At 36.4% G+C, this 22,727-nt stretch overlaps 1 protein-coding gene across 1 annotated transcript in view; it reads left to right on the plus strand.

Annotated features, from left to right (window-relative positions):
• LOC126418731 (fasciclin-3-like) overlaps positions 1-22,727 on the plus strand; it is a 149,908-nt gene that overhangs the window by 36,738 nt on the left and 90,443 nt on the right. Inside the window, exon 9 of the mRNA XM_050085642.1 lies at positions 315-428. Within this exon, the coding sequence (XP_049941599.1) occupies positions 315-428 (114 nt within the window). The remainder of the gene's footprint in view (positions 1-314; positions 429-22,727) is intronic.

Here is a 22,727-nt window from a genome sequence, read left to right on the forward strand (position 1 = left end):
GGAGAACACTTTCACTTTCTTTGATCATGGTTTACTGTAGTTAGTAATATTGTGCATAGTTAGATACCCGAGATAAATATATGATAGGTAAAATAGAAAGCAATATTTACTTTACTCTGAAAGTCAGATTTGTTTCATACTGTTTAGTCTTCTAAATTCAGGAGATGAAGTGTTCCCCATATTCCAGACTATTGGCTCAGCTACAAGCATTTCTAATTTCTGGCTTATTGTCTATTTATTTTGCTTCTACTTGACTTTACTATATGTTTATTTGTTTGTATATAGCATTGATTTTAGAAATAATGTGCTTGCAGTGATGGAGCTTGGAGCTGGCTCAATTATTGGTATTGTAGTGGCAATCCTCTTCGTGCTACTTGTCATCTTCCTTGTGATTTTTGCCAGAGCAACAGGCCGATGGTGTTTTGCGGGTATGTAACATTAACATTTAATTCAGATATTGCAACACAGCTACATACTAAACAGTAAATGTTGTAGACTTTTTTGTTGTTGGTTTTATAAAATGACAGGGAAGCAGCTAGTTCTTTAATGTGGCTCTGTTCTTGCCACACATTTTTAAAAATAAACCATTTTTCTCATAACAATTTTTACTGCTGAGGTCATTGTAACTTGTGAGTCAGAATCTGATTTTTCTATGTGGATTGATTACTAAAACCAAACACAGTGTTAGCCTTCAGGCCATCGACCGCTGCTATCCCTCCTCTCCTCTGGTGTCCTCCATTCAGGAGTCTGTTTCCGCCATTGCCCGTTCTGGTCGTTCGGTGGTCTTGGTTTGGACGCCCGGTCATGTTGGCATCCCAGGGAACGAACGTGTAGACAGGCTGGCCAAAGGGGCGATCGACGCCCCGGCTTTGGAGGTCGGCCTTACGGCTCGCGACCAGCAGATGGTGTTGCGCCGTAAGCTGATTGGGATGTGGGCTGCTGAGTGGCGTGGCATGACAGCCCCGAATAAACTGCGGGCTGTCAAGGGGACGACCGATGTGTGGCGTTCCTCCCTGCGGGCTTCTCGCAGGGACTCGGTAGTCCTGTGTCGGCTGCGCATCGGCCATACATACCTGACGCACGGCCATCTGTTGCGTCAGGAGGATCCCCCCTTGTGTCAGTGTGGGTCCCGGCTGACGGTCGGCCACATTTTGCTGGAGTGTCCTCGACTGCGCACACTCCGGCAATCTTTTAATCTCCCGGGCACTTTGGCTTTGGTTTTATCCGACGATGCCTCCATGGCTGACAATGTTTTACATTTTATCCGTCGTAGTCGTTTTTATGGTTCGATTTAGGGAGGTCCTGCGCCTTTCCCTTTCTGTGTCTTTTGTCCTTGTGTCTGTTGCTGTTCTGGTGTGCCGTCAGATGGTTGACTCTTTCCCTTTTTTTTTCTCATGGTCAGTCAACCAGTCTCCGGCCATCCTCCTTTCTTCTGTTTCTTTCTGTCTGGTGTTCCTCTGTCCTGTTCTTGTCTGTAGTGTTTGTTGCTGCATTTGTGTTCTTTTAGCGCCTGGGGGGACGTCTCCTCCCCCTTTGGTTTTTATCTGCTCTGTAGATTTTCGGCTCGCTTGATTTTGGAATGGGGGACTGATGACCTTCGCTGTTTAGTCCCCCTTAAACATCCCAACAACCACCAACCACCAAACACAGTGTTAATTAATAATTATGGAATACTGAGCCAGAAGAAATGGAGATGAAGTAATAGTCAGCTATTGTCTTATCCAACAAAATTTTGTTGTACAAGAGTGCCTCTTGTTTACACATTCAAGTTGGATATTGAGAGTTCCATTTGCAGGTATTTTCATGTAAATCATTATGATGGCAAAGTGCTGTAAATCATTACGATAAAGTACTGAAGATACAGCTTGATTAATACTAGACAGTAAACTTATTGGAACTGTTGAAATTTTTTTAATCATTGTAAGTAATATATGATTCTTCGAGTTGAATATCTCAAAATAAACTGAGATAAAAGATGTGAAAAATCATGTTTCCACTGGGAAAGATAAGTTTTTATTCTTATAGAGAACTGTATGTGGTATCCCTAGGTCTGCCCATTCTGATTTAGACTTGCCACTGATTTTCTAGATGACTTTCAATTAATAGTAGGGTGTTTCATTCAGCAAAACCATGACCAGCCCCTTCTCCCATCCTTTCCAATCTGGGCTTTTTGTCTCACATCCACTTTTACAGCATGTCTCACTAGTACAATGTAGCACTTAGTTTACAGGTAGGTGACAAGTTTTTGGCAGTGTAATACGTGTTATTCATTTGCACCCATCACCACACAGCTCACATTGAACATTGAACACTTTTCCTACTTTAGTGCACTGTCTGCACAGTCAACCATCAGCCAGCTTTCCTTGTACCATGAACAGCCAGCAGATACCAACTGGAAAGGCACTCTTAAGATTATCACGACATTCAGAATATGACTTACATTAGTAGAAACTAAAATATTGTAACTGTGATACTTAATTTTCCCACTTGTCCATCACAGTGTTTTCTGATTACAGTAACCATTATTGTGTACTGTGTTGAGGCGTAGTGGTAACGTATCTCATGTTCAGAGCAACATATGCTACATGAAACTTCACATAAAAAAAAATGCTGATTTCTGGCATTTATACTCCTGTGAGAGAGATTGCTGTTTGTCAGTAAAGTTATATACCTCCCTGTCTAATGAAACAATTTGTGCAATCTGATGAAACCCATAAACTTGCTCCATGCCATGTTTGAAACTTATCACATTACACTGTGTGAACACCTGAAAAAAGTAAAATGTTTTTGGACAGACGTGCAAGGAAACAAATTTCACTCACCAATATGACTGGATATGTAACTTGTGCTGTCTGTCATAGCTTGATGTCAACAGAATATTTAACTTAACCCCATCTTCCTTTTCTTTTTAATCTGTCTTGCAGCACACTGGTTTGTAAGTACATGCCTGCAATTTAATCTAATACAAAATAATTCATTCTGAGGTTGCCTGTACAGATATAAATAAGGGTACACTTGAACTCCGTGGAAGCTAAAGCAAAATGGCTACAAGGCAACGTAATACAGACAACATACAATGCCATCTCTGCCACAAAAATCTTCTGCAGTCTTCCTGTTTGCACGATGTGCAATATGCCATATCTATTTTCATATTACAGGAGCAGCTTCTCAGTTTCTCTTTTCGAAACTGCGTGGAATTTACCTTTTTGATTACAGCTGAGCACCAGTTATGCAGTAGAACTTCTAGTTTCTGAAGCCATAAATGATTCCTGATATTACATATTCATCTGTGATTACAAATGACTTAGTTAATCTATGTTATTGTTGTGAAATAGACTGAAAAAGCAAAACATTATGACCACCTTTGGAATGCAATAAAGTACAAATTCTTTGTGGTATGGATTCAGCCAATCCTTGGTAGGTTTCTGGTTGTGTGTGGCATGAGATATTTATGCACTGGTCATGTGTTTCCTGTAAATTACAGTCCTGTTGTGATTTGTGGGTGTGGAGCTGGTAAGCAACAGTGTCCCTCATGTAATCCATTGGGTTCCAATCAGACAAATTTGTGGCTGAGACATCAGTGTGAGGTCACTACCATGCTTCTCAAATCATGGTCGCTTGTTTGTGGCATTGTGATGTGGAAAGTTATCCTACTGAAAAATGGGATCACCATTGAGGAAGATGTCAAACGTGAAGGGTTGCAGAAGATCTGCAAAAAGCTTCACCTCGTCCACAGCCACTACCCATCTGATCTTCTGAATTCTAGTAACCCCACCTTTCAGAAACTCCTATTCTCCTCTTGCCATAACTACTTATTGACACTCCAGTCACATACCTTCAGAAGAGACTCCCTGACACTTAAATTTATATTGTACATTTAAAAATGCCATTATAAAAGTGTTCTTGCTACTACCTGACTACATTTTATATTCCTTTCCTTCTGCCAATAACGGTTAATTTTCTGCCCAAATAGCAAAACTCATCTACTACTTCAAATGCCTCATTTCCTAATCTAATTCCTTTCACATCGCCAAATTTAATTTTCTTGCACTACATTACCGTTGTTTTCTAATTATGTTAATATTCATCTTATAACCTCTTTTCAAGAAACTATCAATTCTGTTCAACATATCTTCCAAGGTCTTTGCCATCAGCATTCCTCAAAGTTTTTATTTTTCTCCCTGAACCCCTTTCAGAATTTCTTCTTGGCTCTGCCATTACTGCCTGCTGAGTGTACAGACTAAATAGCATAGGGGAGAGATTGACACTGTCTCACTCCTTTTTCAATTCTGCATCCCTCTCACATACTTCAAGTCCTATTTGTCTGTTGCGGTTGCTGTACAAATTGTAGGTAGCATTTCCTACCCTCTATTTGATTTCTAATAACTTAAGATAATTTCAAGATACTGAATCATAAAAATGCTGTGGCTTTCAGTAAATAAATTGGAGATAATGTGCTTTGATATTTTTGACTTGTTAACTTTTAAGAGATTGCCATTGAACTGGATACTGAAAGCCACTGCCATTAATAGTGATATTCATAAGATCGGAGTTGCTTCCCTGTCATTGTGATGTTTTGCACTATTATTTCCAGTCATAAAAATTCATGAAGTTAAGGGTCAAACTTCTATAAAGTTTTTACAGTTAGCATATATATTGTTCTCTCTATTAATTTGTTGTAATTGTGGTCTGTTTCAAACTAGCTAGAATCAATGTATTGCTATCAACCCAGGGATATTTTCTAAAGAAGAGAGTGATATTTGCATGAATAAACTTTCTTTCATTTCCTGTAGATAGATGAAAAGCACGAATGATCAGTTACATGAGACACACAGTGGGGTTTCAGTCACTTTTTGTTGTTCTTGATGGCAGTACAATGTTGATCAAGGTTACTTAGTTTCTAATGTGAAACAAAAATGATGGAATGCAAATGCTTTGTTCTGATCCAGACTTGTAAATTGTATATTTGTATTTGGTTTCAATAAAAAAAAATGGGAAAAGTTAGTAGCATTTCAGTTTTGTTTTTTGAATGATTTGTTGTTCTGGTATTTACTATAAATCAAAGTAGCAGTACACCATATCCATAGAAGTTATTTTTTTAATAAATTGTTACAGACAACTTACTCTTTAAGGAAGTCTCCTCCTCAATTTTACTTTCAATCACGTTTTAATACTTATTTAAAATCAGTATTCCTCTGTATCGAGTTTTTGTAAGTTACTCATGTGGCACTGAAAATAAAATTTAGAAGAAATGCGCACACTCAGTAGGAGCCATACCCCCTACAGAAATTTTTTCCTCAAGTAAATTTAAAGGTATACAGTTTCAAATGCTGGAAGTGTTTTGTTCCAATTGAAAGTCTTGCAGTGTTGACACGATCTAATAGAAGTATGTACCTCAAAATTATGAATTACTTACTGATTTAATGATCCCATAATAGATCATTATGGCCTGTATTTTCCTTTCCAGTAATCAGTGATGGCTGCAGTATTGAAACTAATGTTTTTACTTTTTCATGTTTTGCTAATGTGGTTGATATGTCTGTTTGCTTCAATATTTTCAAATGACTTGTTAGTTGTAAGTGTTGTTATTTTTCTGCAACAGTAAATCAGTTTGTATTGTGCCTTTGTGTAGGGCATGAGAGTCGGGCCAAGTAATCAAATCTTTAAAGAACGGTAAATGTGAAAGTTCTTTATTAATAGTAGCCTGCATGATAGTGTGTATGCATGCATCTTATATGCATGGATCTGTTTGTCTTTAAATTTTGCTGTTGGTAGTGTCTTATAAAGTCAGCTTTACTTAGGGGCATTATATTTCCATCTGTTAAGGGTTTGGCATTTAAGAGTTATAACTTATGTACTTTTAAATACTATTTTAAATTATAGCTATATTTAGAATACTGTTGAAGGAGAACTTTTATATGATTTAATATATCTGTGCATCAGTTCCACAAATCAGAACTCCCCTGTAAAGAAATGAGACTGTGAATTGCATATTTCAGGCGTGCCAGAACTCCGCCATTCCATGTTTTGTGTGATTGTGGAAGATCATCTTATTAGAGCCCCCCCCCCCCCCCCTGCCCCCCCTCCCCCTCTCTGTCTCTCTCTATCTCTCTCTCTATCTCTCTCTCTCTCTCTCTGTGTGTGTGTGTGTGTGTGTGTGTGTGTGTGTGTGTGTGTGTGTGTGTTAATTGATGGAAGAATCCTACATATATTCATCTAACTCAGGTAATACAAGAAGAACAGAATTATTTTTCTCCAGAAACTTATTTACGATGACAGTAGTATATTGTCATGATGTAAAAACTAAAACTGTTTGTGCATGATTTTGTACGGACAGTCTATTCTGTTTCCTTCATCTACCTTAGGTAGCCAAATCTGGTACACAGAGTGGATATCCCAATAATTCCAATACCTTAGCTTTGCCATTGCCATTTTGTGGGCACGTGCATTGTAATCAGGACACAGACTTTTTTTTTTCTATTGCAATCTAAGCCTCTTCTCGCATGTGTTTTGTCTCAAAGACTTGCATAATATTTACCGCTTGTCATTTTATATCTTGCACAGAGGTCAATTAGAAGAATATCTAAAAAAATTTTGGAACACTTTTCCAGGAAAACCAGTGATCTGTTAATATTATAAGTTATTTCAATATATAGAGTCATGATCACGTTCAAGTTGTTTATTTTGAGATGACCAGTTTCGATCCTCTAAGAAATCATCTTCAGATCTTACATTCCTTGATAAATATGGGAACCACTGTTTTAAAAATACACTACTTCCAACGAGCTCCACTATAGTAACAGTTTTAGTCTCTGACATGACATTTCCCAACATTTTAGCATGACTTATAGTACTACTAAATGTTGTGGTTTTGAGATATCTTTAATATGGTGCATCAATTACAATACAGATTTTTGTAGAATGAAAGAATAAATATGAAAAATATCAAGTATGGTATTTTAGTTGCGCCAACAAGTAAATCAATATGATGACTGATCACCATTCAGCCTAACCTATGCCCAAAGGTACTTGCACAGATCACACTGGTACAATAGACATTATTTGCAAAATAGTAAAAATAATACCAAATAAATGTTGAAATAAACTTTTTCAGTGCTATTGACAGAAACTCATTTGCATGTCATATGCCCTCTGTTCTGATAGGCTGATAGAAGCAAATCAGGCAGGTACCATGTTGATTTATGTGTTTGTGAAGATAAAATTGGTGCCTTTTGTATTTATCCTGGCATACTACAAAACTATGCGGTTTCATTGATCCACTGTGTTGATCTTCTGAAACTGTATCATTTTGGTGTGATTTGTTGTTCAAAAATGTTGGAAAATCTGACAAGGTCAGCTACAAACGTTACCTGTATTCCAAATTAGAGGTGAAGATTGCTCCAATATTGAGGGAAAATGAATTTCTTTGTGATAAACCAGAAATCTTTTAAAAAATATGAAGTGACAAATATTTCAGTCAGTGGTGAACATACACTGAACCTCACTAGGTTGCACTTTCAAACTAAGCTATCAACTCCTATGGTCACAGATACAGGCAATCTGTGTTCACAGCTCTCTAGTTTAATGTTCCAGCCATAAGTATTGTTGAACTCTCTTAATGCTGATATGGCAAAGAATCCTTTTTGTCTACCTAGAATGGCAAACCTCAGCAGTGTAAGATATTCCAAAAGGATATGAATCCCTTCATAATTTAGAGGAAAAGCAACATCTTATGTTGACAGGATATGTGGAAATTGTCATATGCCTGGTGTTATGCTGAAGGCAGTTGTCTTCCTTGTTCAAATTTACGACTCCAATCAGCTGTTTTCACACTGTAGTGAAGTATCGATTGATTAATAGCATAATGTGCCAGAAAAGAACTTTGAAGTAATATGAGGGCTTCTTTTGAAAACCTTTCAACAGTATGTGGTTGCAAAGCTATTGTTTCCTTTAACTGATTAGATTTAACGAATCTAACTTAAATGAGTTCTTTTGTTTGATAATGTAATGTGGTATCAATAAATATAATGCAATTAATGACTATATATTTATTTCCAACATAAAACTGAAAAATAATGAAAAAGTCAAAAACAAGGAACACACAGTACTTCAAAAATAAAACACGAGAAACTAATACCAGAACTGGCACAAAGTAATCAAAAAATTGGCAGAAAGTAGGACTGCACCATGAAAGTGGTAAAAAATAACACCAGAATCGGCCACATAACAAAAAATGGTTTTCCTGTCCCTATGTATTATTGGATAGGAAAATTCATGAGATATAGGAATTTGTGCATTATAACCTAAAAACAGAATAATGATGCTGAAAAATTTGTAGTTATAGCTTTCGGAATACTAGTTTTTATTTATTTATTATTAATGATGCATTCATGTTTATTCATCATGCAGTTGCTCCTAGTTCGGTCTTCTTCGGAGTTCACAGACTTAGTTTCCACTTCTGTGATGAGGCATCGCTGTTTATTATTTGGTTAGGTCAAGCAAGGATTCTGTTGTCTTCCTCTGTTTTATTAGTTCACACATATAATTGTTATTATTGATTTTGTTAATTCTGTCTCTAAACTGTTGTGCTCTTTTCCCCTGCTCCCCAGTTTTATAAAATACCTTTTAATACCATCACTTTTTTAAAAGCACAAGATTACTAATTATGTCTTCTGACATCTAACTTACTATCAGAGATTTTCTTTCCTGTTGCATCTTATTGCATCATCTTCCTCTGAAGTGCATTTTCTTGATGACAGTGAATAGTTGTGTATGCAGTAAATTAAAAGAAAGAAATAATAAAATAAAATAAAGTACGCCTTCTGTGCAGATATATGACCACTTAACAACCTGTCGTGAAGGTGAATAATAATCTTTCTTCAAAAGCAGCATTCACATTTTCTCAAAATATTTAAGCTTTCAGACAAGAAGTAGAACTCTTGCACATATCTCAACAACAACAACAACTCATATACATAAGGTTACTGCCTTCAGGTTGTAAGTCTTGCCAGTTGGGTCTTGGCATGCAGAAGACAATAGCCATATATGTGTGAGTTGTTGTATGAATATGTGATAATTCTACTTCTGAATATGTGATGATTCTGTTTCTGAGGAAGGATGTTGTCTGCAAGCTTAAATATTTATGGTATTTTTCGTAGTGCCTCAACACCTCCTTTATGTGGTAAGTAGCAATCTGTCATTTCCATATTGTTGTTGTTCCATTGTTGCAGATTCCATATTCAGTACACTATTTACTTAATTTGTGCAATAATCCAATGATCAGTAATTCAGTGAGAACTCACCATGAGTTAATATGTAATGATAATTGGGCATGTGAGATGGGTGGGGTGTAAATACACATATTTGTCCATTATATGGAGCATATTGTACAGCTTCAGCCAGAGCAACAAGACTAGAAAATTCACTAGTTAGCTTAAAGACTTATAGTGAATTTGCTTAACCATAAATCTTAGTGGCAGCAATTTCTTTAATGATAAAAGGTATGTTTTACCTTTTCTTTTGGAAATGAAACAGAGTTAAATAACTTCCCTAGTGGTTTTTCTACAGTTAATTTCCTGTAACCATTGACACTCATATAGTTTAGTTCAAATAAAAATGAAAACATTGGAGCATTTTCTATTAAAAATGTCCCCTGTGCAAAGGATACTTGTGTCGTTAAAAGGTCTGGTGAAGTAATAAGGGGCAGACAGATATTGTTCATTTACAGACACAATAAAATATGTGCTCATCAAAATATTTATTACCAGCTATTGTTGTGAAAGTAGATAAGTTTTTAGGCATACAGCAATATAGCAAAACTATAAAAAAAGGTGTGAGGGAGGATACACACACACACACACACACACACACACACACACACACACACACACACACAGGCAAAATGCTGTAGCTAAACTATTTGTACTGTGGTTCCTGTAAGGTGTGAGACAGAGGAAGAGACAAGCAGCTAGGGGAATGAAGGGTAATACAGGAGGTGGATATTAATACAAAAATAGGGACAACTTTGGCATATTCGGAGCAATTTGAACTGCTTAAAAAATAGAGCAAAAGAATGCTAGAATGTCCCGAATGGGTTAGAGGCCCAAGGTAGAATAGTGAGATCAGAGAGGACAAAAAAGGGGTGGGGGATAAAATAATGAGATTAGTAAAGGAGTATGAACTAAACAAAGTGGGTGACATGGAAGGGAATGCGTTAGGAATAAATGTTAGGGATTGATGTGGGAACACTATAGCAGAAGTATGGGAGTTGTTCGTGAATAAGATAAGACATGAAATGAAGACAAAGATCAAAAACAAGTTAGAAGACTGGTTAAGAAGCAGAGGATTTGGTGGGCTGATTGTAATGAACATTGCGATAAGGAGGTTGTGGAATTACAAAATTTTGTGAAGTGGAAGTTCCCAGTTGTAAAATAAAGAGCCAGTTGTGTTTGTTGGTGGTGAAGTGGAAGTTCCCAGTTGTAAAATAAAGAGCCAGTAGTGTTTGTTGGTGGTGAATTGAGGTGGGAGGAGGAGGAGGGGGGGTAGGGGGGGGGGGGTTCGAGAATACAGATCAAATTCATTGATGAGAATCGATATATTTGTACACATAGCAGAATTCTTGGCATTCAGTGGCAAAAGAATTCTGTGGAAGTACATGATACACCTACACAAACACCATTTTCTGCAATTGCATAATTGTCCAATTACCCTATAGCCAACTAACAATGAAGTAATCTTACACGAAAAATCACTTTGTCGAAATGTACCTTTGATACTAGAAAATGGGACTCAGCAAAATTTATACTATCCATTTGACTACACAAGAAATGCAAAAATAGTAAAATTCTCATGTTCAAGCAAACAATGAAACGTGACAAAGGGATCAGTCCATACCAAGTGGTCCAAGACAAAAATAATTGGTTGCTTGACCAGTCAGAAAAAAAATTTATATTTGCTGAGTGAATTCCACAATGTTTAGTAGCCACAAAAATATTTTTTTTAAATTTATTGTTTATTATTTTGAAATGGCAGCCATATTTGTTCCAGGCCACATGCGTTTTTTCGTATTTGCAAGCATCTACATTTTTTACAATAGTAGTGGATTGTCGTAAGTCTTTCAGATAAAATGCATTTAGTTCAACACAGTCTGGGCTACAAATTAACATCATTATTACTTAGCTGAATGTATTCTTTAATGTATTTTTAATAGTTCAAAGTTATAAGTAATGTTTCAGAATGTTCAGTACATTACTAACAAAATAGAGCAAATTGACGAAATTCTAGGAGAATGTAAACTACACATATATATTGTGAATGAACTTGGATGCAAGTCTGAAGAGGCTCGTAGTTTTAAGTTAAACAATTACAAAATTGTGAGTGCATACTACAGAAAGATACACAAGGGTGGGGGTGTTGGCATTTTTGTTAGAAATTACATACATTGTGAAAAAATTTGAATGGGTTGACAATCTTACAATGGAGCTGGCCTTTGAAGTAGCAGCTGTAAAAATGAAGGTAGGCAAAAACAGCCTAATAATTGTAGGCCTGTATAGATCACCAAATAGTGATGTAGAAGAGTTCTTTTGCCAGCTTGAACAACTTCTGAATAAACTATCAACAAACAAAAAACAGGTAATAATAACAGGAGATGTAAACATAGACTCTTTAAACTATACTTGTAGTGTAAATTATCATAGATATTCTGACTTATTGCATTGCTATAACTATAACAAAATAAATGATGAACCAACCAGAATAACACCTAAGTCACAATCTTGTATTGATCATGTTCTTTTGAATCTAGATAGGAAACATATAGTGGTAAGAGCTGTTGAAACATATCTCTCAGACCATACATCTGTATCCATAGAAATTAATACAGACCATGAAATAGTTCAGCATAGTGTCCTACACACTTATAAAAGGAAGATTTATTGTAACTAACTTAGGAAGGAGCTTGCTGAGAGAGAGTGGGATAAGGTATATAGATCACAAGGTATTAATGAAAAGTGTGACCTTTTCTATGAAATATTTAACCATAGCTTTCATCAGGCATGTCCAATAGTAAAAAAAGAACTAAAGAAATCAGATCCCACAAAGAAACTTAAAATTCCGCCAGAAATACATAAACTAAAGGAAAATATGAAGGACCTTTATGTGCTGTTCCGAGAAACAAAATTGCAGTACTTCTAACAAAGTACAAAAGCACCAGAAAGACGTACGGGGAATCCCTGAAGATACTAAAAGCACTTCATTATATTGAACAGATAAGAAAAACAAGTAACATTAGCAAAACAGCCTGGCATAATGTAAACAAATAATGTGAACATAGAGAAAAACCAGGCTGCAGCAACATTGCATTAGAAGAAAATGGAATACTGTTGAATGAACCAAAGTCTGTATGTGAGGCCTTCATTAAACATTTTAGTAAGGCATGCAGTGAAGAAAAAGATGAATCAGCCCTGAAAATAAACACAGTTAAAATGGGTAATTCATTTTTCCTAAGGAGTGTTACAGAGTTTGAGATCATGAATATAATCTCAAAACTCAAAGTAAAATCATCTAGTGGCTGGGATGACATATCGTCCACATTACTTAAAGAATGCAAAAATGAGTTAATAAAACCAATAACACATCTAATTTACAGTTCAATTGTCCAGGGGACTTCAACACTTGCCAAGCTGCTTGAAAGAATAATTCTAGATCAAATGGAATCCTTCTTCTGTAAATACAAACTATTAAACAAAACACATCATGGGTTTCAAAAAGGATGATCTACAGTAACAGCATTAGCAACTTTTTTCTGTGAACTACTGAACAGGCTGGATGAAGGAAACAAAGTTATAGTGACTTTCCTAGATCTCTCCAAAGCATTCGATTCTGTGAATCATGCAGTACTGTTATCCAAGTTAGAAAATTACGGGATAAGAGTAGCAGCTCTAAAATTACTAAGTTCTTATCTCTGTGATAGAAGACTGTGCACAAAACTAAATTATAAGAATGAAAGTAAGATCCAAACAATAAAGTCAGCCTACAGAACTCTCAATTGTGGAGTTCCCCAAGGAAGTATACTTAGACCATTCTTGTTTATAGTATATATTATTGATATAACACAGTCACAAAACTCCAAACTAGTAAACTATGCTGATGATACATGTTTTATTAGCTGGGGCTGTACAGAGTGGGCAGCATTCCAAAGCAACAAAGAGAACTTTGAAATGATCACAGAATATCTAACAGTGAATAAGCTTACACTGAATAAGGACAAGACTGTAGTAATAAAGTTCTTGCTACGTTTTAATAGTACTCATATTCAATCACATTCTACAGTTGAAACATCTGCCAAACATAAGTTTTTAGGCATATTGATTGATGAACATCTCACTTGGAAAGAGCATATCGGCTCCACCTGTAAAAAGGTTTCTAGTAATATTTACTTATTAAAATGTCTTGCAAATATAATAGCTCCCCTTGTCCTTAAACAAGTATATTATGGGTTAATACACTCACATCTGCAATATGGGATTGAAGTCTGGGGTGGGGCACCCACTGTCTATATGGATCGCATTTTCAGGCTTCAAAAGAGAGCAGTTAGGATAATTGCTAATGTAAGTAAAGGCCAGTCTTATAGGGACTTTCCAGAATGAGATTTTCACTCTGCAGCGGAGTGTGCGCTGATATGAAACTTCTTGGCAGATTAAAACTGTGTGCCTGATCGAGACTTGAACTCGGGACCTTTGTCTTTCGCGGGCAAGTGCTCTACCATCTGAGCTACCGAAGCACGACTCACGCCCGGTACTCACAGCTTTACTTCTGCCAGTATCTCGTCTCCTACCTTCCAAACTTTACAGAAGCACACAGTTTTAATCTGCCAGGAAGTATTTAAGACCTTAATGTTTGTAAAAGAGAACAAGGAAAATAGTGTAAAGAACAGTGACACCCATAATTACAATACTCGAGCCAAAAGTGACTATCATAGGATACAGACTAACAAGAAAGCTACCGACCACAGTCCATATGTAACTGGGAGACAATTCTATAATAAGTTGCCAAAAAATATAAAGCAATCAGTTGTACAAGTTTCCTCACTGATGAAGTTTACTATCAGGTGAAGTTTATGTGATCTTACACTTCAGTAAGTTGTGTGAATGGGGTACAAAACAATGAAAAGATCGAGTGCTGTTAATCTTCTGAAAAGTGTTGTACCTTTCCTTCAAGACATCGTCATAGACTTATTGTGTATCCTCATGATGTACAACAACATAGGTAATTCCTTTGATATGTTTTTTTACAGAATTCAAACATTTCTTGAGGTGTTATGATATGATTGTCATCAGTCCACTGCAGACTTGCTTTTGTGACAGCTCACTTTGTTGTACCCCTGACACCATCACAAGCATTCTTCCCATGGCATGAAGTGAAAAAGTGCCAGTCTACATCAAACTCAAAACCTTCTTTATGAAAGGAGATGTTAATAATTTTTTGTTTATTTTTATATTGACTTGCGGCCCCATCTGAAAAGTAAATCAGTTTTTTATGGAAGGGTAGTGCTGTTTAATGTAGTTTTTTAAATTTTAGTTGAAAAATGTGCACTTCTGTAGTGTTGTGTTCAAGGTAGTCACTTTCGACACAAAAGCTGTTGCTCATTAGTTTATCTTCATCTTTATAATAGAATACAAATGGATGAACTGTGGCCTGTTTGTTTACCCAGTCATGCCCTTGTACTTCATCTTTAACAACAAAGGAATAATTTTCCAAAAAGTCAGCAAGAACTAATCATTCATGAGCTGCCAAGGTTTGCTCTTTGTCTTTCAAAAATTTACTTTGTGCTTTTGCAATAAAATGATGCATTTTCAGATTTTCAAGGTTAGCCACAAACACTTCAAAACACTCTTCTCGTGATTTTATGACTGTCATCATTTCAGTTCTGTCTTGTGTTACCCATTGTTTGTATTTTATATGGTTAGGCATCAAATTGTCTTCCTTAGATTCTTCAGACATGTCAAGTAAGGCTTGTTTGCCTGGACAATCTTCACATTTTCCCTTGATCATACAATGTAACTGTCAATATTGCATGCCATAACGTCCAAACGGTCTTTATAGTCCCATTGGGCCTATCTATCATCCACTTTAAATTCTGATGATACAAACAAACCCAAACATTATGGGTGCGAGATGCCCCTGCAACAATACACCATCTTGATCTCGGCTTGCAAAACTTTGATCTTCCAATTTTAATATCAGGATTTTCTTTTTTAAATTCAGTGAATAGTTCATTTAAATTACACAATGCTAACCTTTTTTGTCTTTAAATCTTAGAACCATTTTCTTTCACAGAAACACAGTCTTTGCCAGACATCAAACAGCTGTTATTGTCATCGTCATAATACTTAATAACTTTATTGATTGTGTTTTCCTCTACCAAATTAGATGCACTTTTCTTTTGTAATGCTGGTAAAATTCCCTGTTCTCGTACTAATTGCCTTGTTAACTTAACAATATGTTCTGACACATTAAATTCATCATCAACTTTTGCATGACTCCAAGAATTCGGTAGTAAACTGATAATCTTAATTTTATCCTCTTTGTTTGAAATACTGCATTTAGTTTTTAGTTTTTCTATCAAATCATAATATTTGGATGGTAAAGTTCTAGAACTTCCATCTCTTTTAGTACAAATTGTATTTTGAAATGAAACTTCCAAATTCTTTTTGACTGTAGCTGCCACTTTCTCAATTTTTGTATTCAAGGCACTTGGTCTTTTATCTTGACTTAGTTTTATAATTTTACTAGCAGGCGATATAGCCAGGATTTCACAAGCTGTATCTACATTTTAATGGTTGCTGATAAGTCATAAAATTCTGTATTTGAGGTTTCACTATTGTTTCTCGTGTGAATTACAAATATCTTAGAATAACATGTTGGACGCAATGATTTTCCTGGTGTGAGTTGGGCAAAAGGGCTTTTATTTTTAGAATAATGATCAAATGTTATTTCTCGCGGACCTTTTGCTATAGGTTTCGTATGTTTCACAAAAGGGTCCATGCAAGACTGACCAAAAAGGTGATGAAATTTTTTTAAGTATTTCATTTCATGGTACTTGCATGTTTATTTGACCTCTGGGCTGGCTCATAAGTAAAGTAACACTTCTTCTTCACTGTAATCTTTGATTAAAATAATGTCTTTAGGATACACTCCATACACACTTTTATGACATGCTTCATTAATAACAACACCAACAGAACACTGAAACACCATTTTTCAACTTCACACTTCAAGAACTTTTAGCTAAATAAGTGAGAGTAGACAATTGTTGGTGTAAGGGGGAAGACAACAATCAGAGTTGTATAGGCTTTCAGATGCAATTGTTAGCCTGCTGAAACAATTACCACAGCATTGTTTCAACAAATAATCGTTAGCTAGTGTTATTTGGTGTATTACATTATGCAATTGGTATACTTTATTTGATTAGTCTGCCAGATAGCGCAGATGTTAAAAAAACATATTTTTGACTTGTGTTTGTAATCTTTTTTCCATAACGTCCAATTGAATCTCAAAGTTGAAATTTATACTGAGGTTTGATATCATAAAGGTCTATTAACTGTGAAATTTTCAGGCTTTTATCTGGTCTCCCAACAAAGATACTGCAAGCCACAAAAAGAAAAAAATTAAAAAAAATCCATGTTTTAAAATACTGTATTTTTTTAAGTGTAAGCTGCTCACCATTGATACTGTATAAAAAGTAACTATACTATACAGCGTAATAGCAGAAAAAATATTAAAACTGAATAATTGTAAAAAATGTAGATGCTTGCAAATACGAAAAAACTCATGCAGCCGGGAACAAATATGGATGCCATTTCAAAATAATAAACAATAAATTTTTTAAAAAACATATTTTTGTGGCTAATAAACATTGGGGATTTCACCCAGCAAATATAAAATTTTTCTGAGATGGTCAAGCAACCAGTGCTGGACCACTTGGTATGGATTGACCCAAAGTGCAAGAAGGAACATACTTACTGTCCCTTGAGACTGATAACATAATACATTGATTTTTATATTTACAATAGTTGTTGAATGTTATCACAGATTAGGTTTTTATTGACTACTCCTCATTGATGTATGTAGGGCTTTGCAGGAAGCATAAATATAAGTATCTAGAAAATAAACCTGACATAAGACATTTCTACTGTTAAGTCAATCAACACTGTATTTTAGCTTTGTACGAGTATAATGCTAAAAAAAGAGGAAGGCTGCCTTGCAATCATCGATGAATTTTCTCAAATTTATCATTAATTCCTGTCCACAAATTTGATTGTAATGTGCAATACCATGAAAATTGTGACCCACATTTCTCCATTCAAAAAATCTGAACCAACAACCATACTACAGTATATGCCATATTATAAAAATTAACACATTAGATCATGGTCAATACCATCTCAGTTCTTGTTACCCACACCACTCTCCTGCATCTTCTCATTAATCCAATAATTCATTATGGTCATCGCCTATTTCATTTCCCTTCTTCTGACCCCTCACTGGCTTTTCATTTTCATCAGAATTTTGCTCCCTTATTAAATTATGTTCCAATCACTAATAATCAAAAACTACACTGTTATTCCAAAGTTTCAGGTCTTGGACTAAGGTTACTAAGACCCAAATCTATGGAAGAGTTACTATTAATGGAATAGTAGGTGTAGTGTGTAGTTCCATTGAATTATTTTGCTGCTGAATGCCAAGTATTCAATTACAATGTTGGACACACTGTGCAAGCAGAATGCACTGCATCTGCAAGGGGCTTACCTTGCACTGATGTTTACTATCCCCCCCCCCCCCCCCCCTCTCTGCATAGATGTAATTACTCAGCCAAGCCAAACAACTGCATCAACATTAATAAAATGCAATTACAATAATTGCCAATTCAGAATTTCATTTGGTGTTTGTCTCATTCTTTACATGGTGAGTGGATGTCTTTCATCATGTCTTCATTATTAATACTCTCTTCAGGATTTTCAATTATCTTAAAGAATATAAACAGCATTATGATTTATTCCACCTAATGTCCACAGTTTTATTTACACTTTGGCCATCCTCTTTTGATATCTGCTAAATTATACTATATTTATTATTTATTCACGTCAGTAAAAATTTCTGTATCAGCTTATCATGTAAACTTTACAAATCTACTAAGTGAACAAATCAGAAAGTTTGTACACCAAACTATTTAATAGTATGGCCAGCATACATTGCTGTGATTTCATGGAAAATTATTCACTGATGGTATTGTACATAAACAAAAGAATGAATGGAATGATGTGAGTGTTGAGAATAGCTTCTAGTGATATGTGCTCTTTGGTGGTGGTCTGGCAGTCACAAAATATGCCCCATACCAATGGTGAAGGATGTAATAATTGTTCAAAAATATTTTAATATTATTAAATACTTTTGTGCCACATATCTTGAATATTTTTCATGTATTGAAACTTGAAAGTATTTTTCCATAGTCTATGTAAGGTAAGGAACTTGTGACATATGTATGAGTCAGTGTTCTCCTCTGTATGGTGCTGCTTTTGTTTTTAGTTTCTTTATCACTTTTGTACTTACTTTGCTTTAAGACTGAACTGTAAAAAGACAAACAGGAACTAATATCTGTTGAAGGCAAGTGCTCAGTTAATTACATAAAAAATAAAAATTAAATAGTTCTTTTATGCAATTAAAAGTACCTCTAAATTACTTCAGAAATGAATGAAATGATCATAATATTGCTTGGGAAGTAATTATTGCTTGTCATTGCTTCTGAAAAGCATGTTTGTAATTTATTATTTTTGAATGAATATGTAGCATAATTTGATTGTTGTAGTATATTTTCTCTGTAGAGGCTAAAGGGAGATCTGTGGTTGCAATGCTAAGAGAATATTAACTGACTTATAGCTCTGAAAATGTATTATTGTAAGTGACTTAGCAAATCCCCTACTATTGTGACATAATAAAAACATCATTAACTGGCTCTTGGAAAAAACATGCAATTGTGTGAAAAGTTAGCTTTAACGTCACAGCGAGTACCTTTTTTGGATGTATCACCTGATGGAGAAAATGGTTTAGTGTAGGACTGCTCATGTAGCACTTTCACAACACTATCACAGCAGTGACACATATGCCTGTCCTAGGATCCAGACAGTACCAGGTTTAATATTGTCTTGTAACATAAAGCATGCACTTAATAATCCTGCTATGCACCTAGCAGTTAAATGTTCAAGAGAAAGATTAGAACGCAGAAGCAATAAAATTTAAACCAGAAAAGTAAAGTTTAGCATTTTTGCCAGTACTACATCATTCATGAGGTGAAGTAGACTTCAAAATGAGAACATAAGTAGATGTGTTTGTTCCGATCTACAATTTTTTACATGGTTGTAGTTCCTATGCATATGCAGAAAATTGTGTATCCTGGCAGGAAACTGAAACTGTGGTACAAGCCTGCCATATAAATTTCAACCATTCTTTGAGAACCACAAAATGAGTAAAATTCATTTGTAATGAGTTACTTGTTAATGCAAAAAGACTCTTTTCCCATCAGTTACGGATCGGGTTGAAAGAATTTGTACAGTAGCAACTTGTTGTATTATTATTACAGAAGAAAAATACTGTCACATTTTTTAAAGGAAAGAAGGAAAATTAGGGTTTAACATCCTTCTGACAACATGATTATTAGAGATGGAGCATAAGCTCATCATAGACAAGGGTGAGGAATTAAGCCAGTCATGTACTTTTGAAAAGAACCATCTTGGCATTTGCCTTTATTGATAAAAGAAACCACAGAAAGCCAAAACATAGATAGCTGAATTGATATTTGAGCCTCACCCTTCTCAAATGCAAGTCTAATTCTCTAACCATTGAATGACCTTGCTTTGCGTCAACTTTTCACTTGATTTAGATGGATAAAATGATACTTCATTCGTGAGAACGACCACTGTTTTTATGTCCTAAGATGGTAAAATTCTTTCATAATATAGAGGCAATCCTTAAAATTCCAAAGTCAAATGCAGATACTTGAAGCCTAGAGGACACTTTGGATGTATTGATTTCTGATTAATTATAGGATATTGGGTTTATGGAATATATGTATTTGCTCAGTTCTGTAGAAGGTAAACTATCCTTAACAAATTGCATCATACATAAAGAGGCATTTTGTTACTAATGCGGGAAGAGGGGGAATTTAGCATAAGTAGACTGCTAGTAAATTGTCTGCAACCTCATAGCATCAACAATAGTCATTTCGAGTAATCCCTTCATTATTTGGATATAAATCATGGTGGCAAACAATGAAAGTGCAGTGGCAGAGTTCCTTTTACATTCAAGAAAGGAATAAGTATTTTCCTAAATGAAATAGAAACTTGCAGAGAAACTTCTCAGGTGATGCTTAATTCCAGGTCTGAGTATCCTTTTAGGCATTACAAGTCACCTAAAAAAATTTTAACACTAAAAAGTTATTATCAGACAAACAGCATAACATTTGAGAGCATAATGATACTGTGGAAATCCCCAAATTACAAAGGATTATTTGTTTTGGCTTCTGAAAGAACAAAGACAATTATTTGAGCCATCAAATATGAAATTTTGAATCAATTCTAAGAAATTGCCAGTTTCATCTGTTTTTCACTGAAGTTAAGGCAGCAGATGCAGTTTGGAAATGAAAATTATAAAAATACTATGGAAGGAACAGTACAGCATTTCATTTTCTGGTGCCTACAGTATAATGGTGTTTTATACTAAATGGCAACAGTATAAACCAGCTTAGTATGACAAAATTAAGCTTCAAAAATGGCTGCTATGCTTATCTTTACTTTGAAGCTAATAAAATGCAGGTAAAGATAATTTTTTAATGATGACGGTCTTTACCATGCTCCACGATTGCTGATATCATGGTTACTGATTCTGTAAGTAACTCCACACACAAGTAAGAAAGCATACAAAGTACTAACCGTTTTAGTGAGAACACAAATCTGAGATTCCACAAAGGTTCAAGAGTAAAGTCAAGGCAGTGTACATAATGCAATTAACCATTAGTTGATGAGAGAGAGAGCGCTGTGGTCTGGGGTTATATGCCATTAGTTTGTTTATCATTGAATGGGGTGGCACTGACAGTCGGTGGAGCCCGCAGGCCCAATGCAGTGCTGTTCTCTGATGTTTCATCAAGACACCACCTGGCGGCGAGCCCTGCACTGCCTTGTGCTGGTGCGGGTGAGTTGAACAGCAATACCTTTGTCGGTGTATCGCAGAATGTGGTAGCAGTGATGGTGGTGCCAGTACATAATGAGTGGTAATACAGTCCTCTCCCCTTAGGAGGGGCAATAGTGAGTCAGTGCGAACCTAGCATCCCTCCCCCACACCGTGTCTGTGATGAGTTATGTACAAAGGCAATGCCCTGACCTGGGCATCTGAGTCCACCAAGAGTGCAGGCATAAGCTGTCTGTTGGTGGTAACTGGAGAGTTGGGCTGGAATTAGCCCCAATGTTGATGACTCTGCCCCGCTGTGTGTCACAGTGACGGACACTGGGGGCTCTGATGCTATAGCATAGGTCATGTAGGTGCCTGGCCACTGCGGGGTGGGAGCAGGAACGTGTTGGGGTGGCTCTGATGATGTTCCACATGGTGGCTGCCCCCATGGAAGTACCTATTCTGCCAATGGCCCTGGATGATCCTTCAGAGGGCTGGCTGAGAAAAAAAGAATGAGGAAGCTGAGGGCAAAGGAGCCCACAGCACAGGAAGCTGGACCAGAGAGGAAGGAGGTGCCTTAAGAGGTGAAGGAGAGGATAGAAGACCAGGATCTGACAACTAGAGCAGTGTAGGAGGTGCACGAGGAGGTGGGAGGAGTGGGTCCCCCACCAAAAGGCATAACTGGTTGCCGAAGGTGGGCCACTGGTCTGTCACTCTCTGTAGCTTAGACATACTGATGCTGTTGCCTGTTGATGGATACTCGCATTCAATGCTTGCAAAGACTGAGGGTGCAAGCCCAGACAGAGGACCCGGGAATGTAGCATGATGATGGCAGAACAGGAGGCAGGCAAGGAGAGATCAGGAGGATGTTCTGCAACGTGCGTGGCTGCAACCATGCAGCAACTTCGCCAGACTCTTCTCATCATTAGGTGTGGACCTATAAAAAAAAAGGACTAAGAAAAAGCATGAGCACCTCTTCTACCAGTGTGCTCTCCATCTGCATTTTAAAGGTCTATATGAGAAATTCCATCTTCCTATTGGTCTGCGGATGAAACAGGATGAATCCCATGCTGCACACCCTCATCACCATAGGGTGGGAAATATCTTCAGTGGGAAAGATTCAAGTAAAGGCACAAACAGCAGTCTCTACTGTCGAGAAGCAGTTCACAATTTATGGGAAATCGGAGTATGCACCAATGATAGTCAGCCAAAATGTGTCCATGAAGTGGTTCGCAAAACCCCACGCGTTCCCATGGCTGCGCGGCTGCCTGCTTTGGTGAATAGCATTGCTGTGAAAGGGCCTGGTGTCTCGTACACTTGGGACACACAGTGATAAAGTGTTTAATTTGTTGGTCAGCAACTAACCAGTAGATGTGGTAGTGAGTGAGCATCTTCATTTGCAATGCTCCTCTGTGCCTATGATTTAAGAGGTGAAGGATGTCACAACAAAATGGATGCAGAAATGACCATCTGTGGCCCAGCATAAATAATTATGCTGCTACATCTGG

Source organism: Schistocerca serialis, chromosome 9, assembly GCF_023864345.2.
Source record: "Schistocerca serialis cubense isolate TAMUIC-IGC-003099 chromosome 9, iqSchSeri2.2, whole genome shotgun sequence".
In the NCBI taxonomy this organism is placed as follows: Eukaryota; Metazoa; Arthropoda; class Insecta; order Orthoptera; family Acrididae; genus Schistocerca; species Schistocerca serialis.